Source organism: Petaurus breviceps, unplaced genomic scaffold, assembly GCF_028583685.1.
Source record: "Petaurus breviceps papuanus isolate PSGF00001 unplaced genomic scaffold, PetGlider_PUasm1.0 139, whole genome shotgun sequence".
Taxonomy (NCBI): Eukaryota; Metazoa; Chordata; class Mammalia; order Diprotodontia; family Petauridae; genus Petaurus; species Petaurus breviceps.
The window spans coordinates 10,621,498-10,633,541 of NW_027185697.1; the positions used below are offsets into that span (position 1 = coordinate 10,621,498).

Below are 12,044 nucleotides of genomic sequence, written 5' to 3' on the forward strand. Positions count from 1 at the left end.
CTTTCTCATCCCTTCCTTTGTATCCAGATTATTTGGTGTTCAGCTGCATTTTCTCCTGAAATGCCTTAGTTGCACAGGTGTTCCTACTAAAACCAGACAGCTTAAAATGCTGTTGTGCTGCTTGCAGGTTAAATGGCACAACTCTGTAAAATGGAAAGTAATTTTAACCTCTTGAATTTCTGAAATTAGCATTGGTTTTATGAATCTTTCTACCTTTTTCATTAGAAAAGATGCAGATGCTTCAAAGGCTGAATCTGTAACGTCAACTTCCACTGGTAAGTTGGCTTTTCCTGCAGTATTTCGTGACTTGATTTTTTTTGTCTTTCCTAACTTTGCTTTAAACCTGTAGAGGCAGAATGAGTAAAGAGAACAGTTCTTTAATTTTATTGAGGTTGGATAAAATATTTAAATGAGAAAACAGCAATGCTGCGCATATGCGTGTGTGTGTGTGTGTGTGTGTGCATGTGTATGTAAGAAATCAGTGCAAGTTAACACAGCACAAACCATTTACAAACAGATAGATACTTGCCCAGGGATATCAACTTGTTGAAGCAAAAAGGCATAGGAAAAACAGACTGGAGTTGGGGGTGACCAAAGCTGACTCTTTAGTCCAGGGGGGACCATGGGACCTTTAGGAAGATTCTTGTGTTCACACAGAAGAGGCCCTACTTACTGAAGGTCAGAAAAGGGAAGGTTCAGAGAGGGGTTTGTCCTAAGAGGTGCAGCATGCGACAGGGAAGCTGTAGAAAAGTCAGAGTTTTCTGGATGACCTCAGATTTAGGAGTCTGGAGGCCATTTTGTTCCTTAGAGTATTAGTATATTTTTGCCCAGTATAGTAATGCTCTTGGCAAACCTGAGTTGTCAAGGAAACATTAAGATGTGTTGTTGTTATTTGTTAAAGAACTTAGGGATATTATGTAATGTGTTTTAGAAGAATTCCATCCAAATAGTCAAATAAAATGTTAGTGCTCATGCCCAGTATGAGATAATGTTATATGCAAGGCCTGGAAACAGTAAGGTAATATCTATTGTAGAGGTCTTGACAGTTGTGAAAACGTTTCACTGTGTTAGGCAGTAATAGTATCATTTCCATTTTATATATGAAGAAAGGGAGAATCAGCTAGGTTAAGGACCTTGACCTTTTGGATACAACTATTGTATTGGAGTTACTGTCACTAAATAAAGCATAGGGACCTGTTCAGACTGAGCAGGAAGAGAGGTGGGATTTAGGGTGGTTCTTGAAGCTGGTGAGTGCAGTTCTCCTGAGTGGTAGAAAAAGCCTTTTTGACAGGAGTGACTATGCACAGCCTAGCCACCAATGTGGAATGGCTCCTGCAAGATGCAGAATTGGAATTTTGGAAGTCATGAAGAAGGAAATTGTGTGGTAAAATGTGGAGAAAGGGGAGAGGAAGAGGGGGAGAGTCTCTGCTGTAAGTGGAAAAGCTGACATTCACCCACTAATTCCAAGATCAAGGTTACAGGATAGCTATAACTGGGCGAGATGACTCTGCTTGATTCAGAATTACATTAATAGACTGAAGTGTATGAACTGTGAGAGAGAGCAGGAGGCAAGACTGGGTTTGTGGTATGGAAGTACAGCCTGGGGTCAGGGGATTGAGGAACCAACTTAGCTATTCACTGAGTCAGAGCTTCACTTCTGGCAGGGGACTTCAGCTATGTTCATCTGGGAGGATGAACATATAACAGGAGCTGGGAGATCAACAACTTTTCAAGGTCATGCGGCTCCTTATTTGGTATCATATGGAGAACTGAAACTCAGGTCTTGTCACTCTTGGCCAGGGCTCTTCTTCTCTGCACCTTTTCTCCATGGTATTAAACCATATTCACAGTGGAGACAGAAGCTGGCTTTTGAAAACAGAGAAAAATAAAAATTTATTTTTATATTCTTTGAAGGTTCAACTGGAAGGGTTCTGGTAATGACAGATAAGGAAAATTGAAAAGGAACAATTATTTTGAGTGAGGAGATGATGTGCTCTGCTTATAGCATTTTCTACTGTTGCAGAATTATAAGGGAGTCTGCTTTTGAACACTAGAGGTAAAGGACTGGAAAGAAGAAACAGGTACACGTAGCCAGTGTGGGTTAGAATCATAGGAGAAGTTGTCCAATTTAGAGATTTAGGATATGAGTCTATGTCTTGAGATCATCATTGTGGTGGTGTCCTTTTTTTTGGAACAAAGACTGTCTGGCTTGTGTTGCTGAGAGCTACAGGTTCCTTAGAGCAAGGAAACTGAAAAAGCAGAAGTATTTGATAGCAATTCTAAAGGTATTAGGAGGATGGCAAGACAGACATCTGGAGAATCATTGCTAGGTTTTGAGGTTTAATGGTGATTCTACTTGAATCTTTCATTTGGCAATACTAACTTACCAAGACTCATCCCAACTTCACTTTTGATGCCAAATAGCAAATGGAACTTGAGTTGTCTGATTTAATTTAGGCCATTTCTCTAAGTGCTAGCTTGGTTACAGGAGACTCATTTTGTTGGGTTTATATTAGAGCTCTGGATCTTGGACTCCCAGAGATAGCCATTGGTTTGATAATGTTTTTACAGCCAATGATGAGTTTCTTATTACCTCTTTAAAATCATTGGCCCTGTTTAGCCCCAGATTGCATTTTTTAAAACTAGTCTTGTGATTTGGGATTTATTATGATACCTCTTTCTTGTTACTTCAGCCAACTCAACAAGAACTGGACATGTCAAAGCCAAAGTGATGAAGCCTACTGGTCTGTTGTGTATGCCAGCTTTTTCATGTGATAGGCAGGGCAGTCCACATTGATGAAGAATAGAAGTTCACAAAACCACCCAGAAACTTTCCAAAAATGTGATTTAGTATGTAATGTTCTTTCTTCACACATAATTGCCCAAATAAGTTGTAGTGGTCTAAGCCTGATAACTGGAGAAGCAGCTTTTCAGATGAGATATTAAATGTATCTTTATCCCTTCCATGACTGAGTTCATATTTATAATTAACTTTTGCGAAATCAGTGAGATAGCATTTCTCCTGCAGTTGATATGTAGGGTTGCCCTTCGTAGGTACTGTACGAGTTATGGGTGGTATTTCACTTCTTTTACCTAACACACTCCTCCTCCTTGTTCAGTGCCTCATTTATCCCAGGACATGCCCTTTAACCTGTTATAATCCAGGAAGAGGAGAATTGGTGAGCTTGGTCCACATGCTTTTGTTGTCATGAATGAAAGTAGATCTGAGAGAGGAGGTACTGCCCGCAGTCATGAAGTTGGTTGTCCTGATTTTTTTTTTTTCTGCCTTTGAGTTGTTCTAGCCTCCATCTGGGCATCTAGACATTTGTGGTGTGGAGGTCATCTTACATATGGAGGGCAAAAGAGGTTTCTTAGCACTTCCCTGCCGTAAGCATATCCTTCGGCAGTACCATGAGAGTGGGGAACTGGAGCCATCAGGCAAGGAGCATGTGAAACAAATGGGCACCAAGGCTGGGACAAGTGGAATTGTCAGCACAGTGGGCTTTTGGGGGGAAATGGTCCAGCTCTTTAGTGTATTCTGCCCTTCAGTCCAAATCACACATTCATTGTCTCCATTGGGTGTCAGCTGCCCTGGTAGGTGGATAGATCAGACTTCACAAAAGGGCTCTGGCATCTCACAAAGAGGTTAAGTGTACCTCAGGAGAGGCAGGCTGGGTTTTTAGAATTTTGAGTCTCACTCAGAGGTCCCCTGGTGTTTTCTGGCTCATTAGTACCTGTTGATGCCAATGAAGGCATAGACCCTGATGTTTCTAGCCCTAGCTGTATGTGGAGTACTTTTCATTCCTTGGAGCCTTTCAGAGTGGAAGACTGTGGTAGCTGGACACTGTGAGGGGTCAGAGAAGCTCAGATGAGTTTGAGGAGCAGCTGGATGTGAGTCAGGACTATTGGGGGAGCCACTGAGAGTTGCTTCCACAGTTCCTTTAAATTAGCCTGGGATCCTGGAGCTGCCTGGGCTCCTCTAGGAAGGTATGTGTGAGGTGTTACAAGGTTATGGGCATCCTGACTCTTGTAAATTAACTTCTTGGGGGCATTGGGACATCGCCCCAAGAAGTAGGTAAGTAACTTTTTCTAATAATATTTTCATTTTTTCCTGTCCAACTGTCATTTGATTAACATTTAAATGTCCCATGCCATAAAGGTGATAGAATTTCAAGTTATGAAAGCGGTAAATTTAATTTTGCTGTGTGTATTTGCTTTCATTTTTTAAACATTATTAAGGAATGAATGCTAGCTGAATACAAAGTTTTGTTTTAAAAAATGAACCAGTCTTGACTCTAATTTCTGTAATTTAGGAAAGTCATCAGTTAATAAAAAGTCTGTGATTTCCGCAAGTGCTAAAAGTAATAAAACTTCTAACAAATCAGGTAAGGCTACTGGAAGCACAATGCAGGTTTTAATCTATTTATAATGACTCTTTAGATAACATATCATCTGAAATAACTTCTAAACTCTGATATTCCCCAAACACATTCAGCTTTCAAAAATCTTTTAGATTTGGCCCTAAAAAGTTGTGTATATTTGAGTATTTTTTTTAAGACTTTAACAGAGGCTTTTGTGTGAAGATCTTCTAAATATTTAGGTGAAAAACCTTCCTAATCAGTGTTTGACAAGTCTGTTTTGTCATGTAGCACTGTCACTCGGTGTTTTCCTTGTCATACATAGTTTTTGATTGTTGTCTTTAAAATAAGACAAATACTTTGTAAAAAATTACATTTCTTTCAGGTTATCTCAGAAGTAGGACAAAGCTGATTATAGAGTATGCTGTTTCTCAGTTTCAGTATTATTGTAAACAAAATGTTTTTGCTATTAAAAATCTTAATCATATTCTATGAGTGATCCTGCCAGAAGGGGCTTGAAGGAGGTAGAAGCAAAGACCTTTTCAGTACCATTTTGTTGAGGGCCAAAAACTGAGGGGTCCGTGTAAGACGTTGAGGGTCAGCTCTGAGGGGTCCAGGTAGGCTAGAGACAGCCCAGGTTTTACTTGTGACTTGTCCAAGGTTGAAGAGCTGCCAATCTCAGAAAGTTGACTCTCCATCCTACTGAAGGACTGCATATCTCAGGATCCTGGCTCCCCATCCCTCTGTGCCTTCTAGCTGAGAACAATGGGTACACAAGGGTGCGATGTACCAGGAAGCAGAAAGGAGGTGCTGAGAAGCAACGTGGCTATTAGGGAGTAAACAACATTGTCTGCAACATTTCATTTCTCTACAACATTTTCTCGTGGGAAAGTTTTGTCCTCCCTACTGCAAAAATGTATAAATATCTTGGACTTCAGATGAATAAAGGGAGTTGCATTGACAAGCTGCCGCCTGGCTCGTGTCATCATTGCACGCTCTTCCGCTCATGCAGTGCTTCATTGGTGCTGGCATCAAGTGGCACCCGAGAACAGGGACCTGAAAGATGGTACGAGGAGAGTGGCCCCTTAGAGCTCTGGAGAAAAACCCTCGCACTATAAGCAGAACGAGGTCTTTATTAAGGTAAGGGAGGCGATTGGTCACTGGAGGTATGGACACACAGAATATACAGTCTCATCAGGACAGAAGTCCCATCAGGACAGAATACATGGTACACAGTCTGGCAAATACACTGTCTCATCAGAACAGAATACACCCCAACAGTTGTAGGGTTGGGGTGATCACCAGGATAACGTGAATATTTGTTAAGGAAAAAATAATAGACAAAGTAGCAACAGCAAAAAGACAGATAAGTAAAAAGCAACAGGCGCAGAGAGAAATTAACGAAAATTACGGTTTACTTTCTATTTGCCACTCAGTCTTGACCCATCTGTTTTAAGTGCGCAGTGGAGACCAAGAATGGGGCAAGTGCAATCAGGGAGTAGAGACCGCACGTTTTATCTAAAGTTGTTAAAAAAAAAAAAGGTTATTAGTAAGAGAAAGGGACTTGTTAGTCACTATCAATCAGCAAGAATTCTTAGAAACTGTAGAGACATGCTCTCTGTGGTTTCCCCAAGAAGGGACCATTGACTTGGAGAAATGGGAAACAGTAGGTAAAAAAATCCAACTTTTTTTTTTCTTTTTTTCCTGTGTCTGCTTTTTCATTTTGGACTACTTTAAAGATATGCCTTCAGCCTCTTGATAAGGTCCCTCTTGCAGCAAAAATATTAATATTACATATGGCTGCAGGGACAGATGAAGAGGAGGTGGTGGCATGAAGCATAGAGGAACGACTAAAGATTATAGAGGAGGAGGATTTAAAGGCACAGGAATACTCTGAACCCCCATGTCCTAGTGCCCCACCCCAACCCCTACTGTCCTGCAGATCACAGAGTCGAATCATGTCCCCACCACCACTTAGACAAGAGAGTGAACCTGTAGATCTTGTACAGGCAGCCCTCGGGAAAGCAGAAGAGCGAGGGAAAGAAGTTCCCCTGGGAATGAAATTAGCGCTACCTATAATAGAGATCTGAGATCCAAAAAATCCAGGACAGGCATGTCGAGAAAACCAAAGTCTTGACTTTAAAATTCTTAAAAGAATTAAGACATGGGGCATCTGAATATGGTCCAAATAGCCTGTGTTCAGTCATTATTAGAAACAGTATCTCAAGTAGCCGTGTGCTCACTTGATTGGTACTCCTTAGCAAAAACCACCTTAGTGGAGGAGGTTACTTTGTGTGGAAGGCAGAGTTTTATGAATCCTTCCAAGAGCAGGCTCGAATAAATGCTAGAACACAGGTTCACATTTCATTTGAGCAACTCACAGGGACAGGGAGATAGACTCAATTGATAGACCAGCTGGGATATGAATTAATAGCTTATGAGCAAATAATGAAGGCAGCTGAAAATACATGGATGAAAGTACCTGGAAAAACTGATCAGGGTACCTCCTTTACAAAAATCATTCAAGAACCTCAAGAGACCTTTCCAGACTTTCTAACTCACCTAACAGAAGCAATAAAAACAAGTGTTTCTGACACTGATACTTCCAATATACTATTAGCTAAATTGGCCGGAGAAAATGCAAATGAGGATTGTAAGAGAGCACTAGCAGGAAGAAACTCGGATATGACAATGACTGAAATGATACAGCCATGCCGAAGTGTTGGCACCTCTGCTTTCTATGCAGCAGTGATGGCTGCAGCCGTGGGAAGCTCTCAACACCATAACGTGCACTGCTATTATTGTGAGAAAGTAGGACATATGAGAAAAGGATGTAGAGCCCCTCAACAGACACCAACCGTATCAAGTCACTGTGCATCAACCGTCCAATCCATGCCCTAGGTAAAGGAGAAGTAATCATTGGGCTTCAGAATGCTGATCAGAAACTGAAAAGGACAGCAATCCTATTCAGGGAAACTTTTTGGGGGGCCAACCCCAGCCCCGTCAAACAGTTGGGGTTGCACTCCACATGACACCACCAGTCCTTATAGACAAAGAGAAATCTTTTTACCAGAATTGAAACTCAGTGTAGCAGATCTAAGCCATCCTACCCCAGGCAGTGCAGGTCTTGATCTCTCCTCCCAAGTCTCCTATCGAATTTCTGACTCAATGGGGGTCAGTTCTCTTACCTACAGACATTTTACCAGAGGGCCATTTTGACCTAATTTTAGGTAGGACTTCTCAATCCTTACTGGGTTTGAATATTGTCCCAGGAATGCTAGATTCTGACTGTCTCAGAGAAATTAATGTTCTTGTCTCTACACTCAGCCTCACTGAGACATCCTTGTAAATAAGGGGGAGAGAATAGCACAATTAATCTTAATAAGATGGTAAAAATGAAAAAATGCAAAATAAGGTCAGAGGTAGTAGAAAGTTTGGCAGCACAGGCAAGCAAGCATATTGGAGTTAGTGTGTTACTGATCAGTGACCCATTTTAGAAATAAGAATAGAAGGTAGGGTTTTTGCAGAATTAGTGGACGTCGTTTCAGAACAACAGTGGCCTCTAAATTGGGACAATACACACCATTACAGGGCATAGGAGAGGTAAGAATGCCTGGAAAAAGTGCAAAATGGCTCATGTGGGAAATAGAAGGAAAAACAGGGAAATTTAAATCATATACATTAGGGTCATTGTCAGTAAATCTATGGGGAAGAGATTTATTGCAGGCCATGGAAGCAGTGATCCAAACCTCACCTATCCAAACTCAAAATTTTGGTTAAAGGCCACTGTTGAGAAAAGGACAAAACCAAAGTATATAATACAGGTTCCCAAGATCACCTGAAAGGAAGGCCCCCTATATGAACTGAACAGTGGCTGCTTACTTTAGAAAAAATTGATGCCTTTCAGGAAATTGCCTGATAGCTATTACAAGCAGGACATAGAGAGGAATCTACTAGTCCTTGGAATTCTCCTATTTTTGCAACTAAAAAGAACTCAGGTAACTGGAGAATGTGAACTGATCTTAGAAAGGTAAATGACAGAATGGAAACTATGGCGAGTCTGCAACCTGGATTGCCATTCCCTACCATACATACCACATGAATGGCACCTGTGGGTAATTGATTTAAAAGACCGTTTTTATACCATCTCACTCAGAACAGAGGATTGTAAATGCTTTGCATTTTCCATGCCATCAGTAAATCTGAGAGCACCCCATACCAGATATCAGTGGAAAGTATTACCTCAAGGAATGAAAAATAGCCTCACAGTGTGTCAAAAGTTCATTGCACAAGTAATAAAACCTATTAGAGAAAACTGTCCATAAGCTTACATTATGCATTACATGGATGATATACTTTGTGCACATCCAGAGAGTGAATTGCTAAACAATATATTAAAGGAAATGGCAAAAGCCCTTGAGGCACAAGGATTAAAGATAGCCCCTGAAAAGATACGGAAAGCACCACCTTATTCTTATCTAGGACAAATATTGGAGCAAAGTCCTATCAGACCCTCAAAAATAGAAATATGATGGGATCAATTAAAAACACTCAATGACTTCCAGAAGCTATTAGGAGATATAAATTAGGTCAGGCCATATTTAAAAATAGGAACTCGGGAGTTAACAGAATTATTTGAAATACTAAGAGGAGATGCAGACCCCACATCCACTAGAAGATTGACCAGGGAAGCAGAGGACCAGTTGAGAAAAATAGAAACGGCCGTAGAATCATGTAGCTTGACAGGAGTGTTACAGGGAAAACCTATAGAGATTACCGTAATGTCTACACAAAGGATCCCATTTGCAAGTATACATCAAGGAGACAAAGTGTTGGAATGGGTATACTTGCAGCGGTCACCCTGCAGCATAATCACCTACCCCCAAACGGTGGCAAAATTGGCTCAAAAATCCATAAAGAGTGGCACAGTTGACAGGAGAATATCCTGAGTATTTACATAAGCCCTACTCCAAAGGGCAAGAAGAGTAGCTTCTTGTCCAGGATACAGATTGGCAGGTGCTCCTGACTACATGCCCAGGATGAATTGACAACCTATATACAAGTTCCTTACTACACTTCATGTCTAACTATGAATGGATAGTTCCCACAATAACTAAAGGTTCACCAATTCCACAGGCCTGTACAGTTTTTACAGATACCACCAGTCACAATATAACCTCCTATTACATCCCACCAAACAGGAAGACGGTCATACATACACATGCCATTCACAAACTCACAGCAGAATGAATTATATACAATCACAGTGGTCCTTCAAAAGATGAAGGAACCTTTAAATATATTTTCCAGTGGCAAATATGCTGTTTATGTTGTCAATAACATAGAGACTGCTCAAAACAGATTTTCCCCCCGTTTGCCAATATTTCAGTTATTCCATTTACTACAAGAAACCCTCCGAATCTAGATGATTTCCCTTTTACTACACTCACATATATGCCAGGACCTCTAGCGGCAGGAAGCGCAATAGCCAATTTTCTTACACAACTAGCCCTTTTAACACTTCCATTTCAGAAGGCAAGATAGTCACATCAGAAATTCCATCAGTCAGCAAAAATGCTTAAAAGACAATTTCCTAAAATCCAAGAACAAGCTAGACAAATAGTAAAATCTTGGTCTGCTTGCATACCTTATTTCCTTTACCTTCTAGTACTACCATCAATCCGTGAGGGATGTACCTAGAAATTTAGCAAATGGATGTCACCCACTACCACCCATTTGGGCAGTTGCAATATATTCATGTCACCCTTGATACTTTTTCTTCCTTCAAAATGGCCACAACCCAAACTGAGGAATTGGCCCAAGCAATTATAGATCACCCCTTTTGCTGTTTCGCTTTGGTGGGAAGGCCAAGGGTCATTAAGAGGGATAATGGCCCAGCATATACCAGAATGATTCTTAAGAAATTCCTTTTACGTTATATTACACATCTCACATGCATCCCTTACAGCCCCATGCATCAGGCAGTAGTTGAGAGGGAAAACAGAAATAAAAATGTTACTGGAAAAACAAAAAGTGGGGGAAAGGAGGATCAGACAACTTGATATGACAGTGTTTACAATAAATTTTTTGACACCAGATTCACAAGGGATTATGCCTGCTGTAGAACATTTTGGACAAAATAAAAAAGACAGACAAGAGGAAAAATAGTCCAGATTATATGGAAGGATCCTCGAACAGGAGAGTGGTTAGCACTGGATAGGCTAATTACTGGAGGACGAGGCTACGCTTGTATTTTTCCAGATGGAGCAGAAAAGCCAGTGTGGGTCCCCAAGAGGGACATCTGACCCTGTGAGCACCTTGATCAGGAGATGGCCAGGCTGACCTGAAGGGGACCGCGCACTCAGAGAGCCAAAACTCGGAAAGCTCACATGTTGACATCAATGTTCCTGGCCATGACGACCATGGGTGAGGGAGCACAGGCCGCAGCAATGGAATTTTGGGCTTATGTGCCACATCCATGTCACCGAACAAAAAAGGACTGTTTAACATCAGTTATTTTAATTGCTACGTACAGCAATGCATTAATGGTAGTTTATGGGATGATGAAAGGGTCTTTATTATTGAAAGACCATGGTATGTTTTGTATCTTTTTAAGATTAGAGAAGAGTGGTATCTGATTGCTGCAGATCAAGCATTGTACTAGTTAGAAAAGAGGGTACCGGAAAACACTGTGTAAGCTGTATTATCTTTGGAATAGTTTCTGTAATCTTGTTTATTGCTTTGCTTGTATCTACATCTGTATCTGTTCAAATATTATATGCTTAAGTTCAGACTGTGCATATTTCAGAAGACCTTCCATGAAACGTGTCTAGGGTGTTGGCTGCTGAGGCATGTATTAATCAGGATTTTGAGATGCTTTAAAAGATATTACTATAGCTCTAGGAGGTGAATTAGATATGCTGCAATTTCAGAATCGATTAAAGTGTGATTATAGGTTTGTTGCTATATGTGTTACCCCATATAAATATAATTCAACAAATTTACATTGGGATACAATAAAACAACCCCTACAAGGGGTTTGGGACAATTCTACTTATGGTATTGACCTACAAATGCTAGCTAATGAAGCAAGCTTTATATAAATAGTAAAATATCAGGAATATATGTAGATCAATTTGTTGATGATATATATAATTATTTTAGCCCTTTTCATTATGCTTCTGTGCTTCTTCACCTTACTCTTGGTATAGCTGCCCTACTGGTAATATGTCTAATACTGCCTTGCTTAATTAAGCTGGCCTCCCGGGTTATCCTAGCCCTGGGCACCAAGGTCCATGGACTGAAACTCTTAGCTAAGAAAAAAGGGGGAGATGTTGTGGGCCAAAAACTGAGGGGTCCGAATAAGATGTTGAAGGTCAGCTCTGAGGGGTCCAAGTAGGCTAGAGACAGCCCAGGTTTTACTTGTGACTTGTCCAAGGCTGAAGGGCTGCTTATCTCAGAAAGCTGACTCTTCCTCCTACTGAAGGGCTGCATATCTCAGGATGTTGGCTCCTCATCCCTCCAGGCCTTCTAGCTGAGAACAGATCATGCTGACCAAGATAACAATGGGTACACAAGGGGGCGATGTACCAGGAAACAGAAAAGAGGTGCTGAGAAGCAACATGGCTATTAGGGAGTAAGCAACATTGTCTGCAACATTTCATTTCTCTACAACATTTTCTTATG

General features: G+C 40.8%; 1 protein-coding gene across 7 annotated transcripts in view; it reads left to right on the plus strand.

Moving 5' to 3' along the window:
* The window catches only part of ZNF638 (zinc finger protein 638), a 155,889-nt gene that overhangs the window by 111,808 nt on the left and 32,037 nt on the right, over positions 1-12,044 (plus strand). For 6 of the 7 annotated variants that reach the window (XM_069066424.1, XM_069066397.1, XM_069066405.1 and 3 more), the window contains 2 exons: positions 226-275; positions 4,314-4,385. In XM_069066424.1, coding sequence (XP_068922525.1) covers positions 226-275; positions 4,314-4,385 — 122 coding nt within the window. The remainder of the gene's footprint in view (positions 1-225; positions 276-4,313; positions 4,386-12,044) is intronic. The other variant, XM_069066415.1, reaches the window with a different exon arrangement.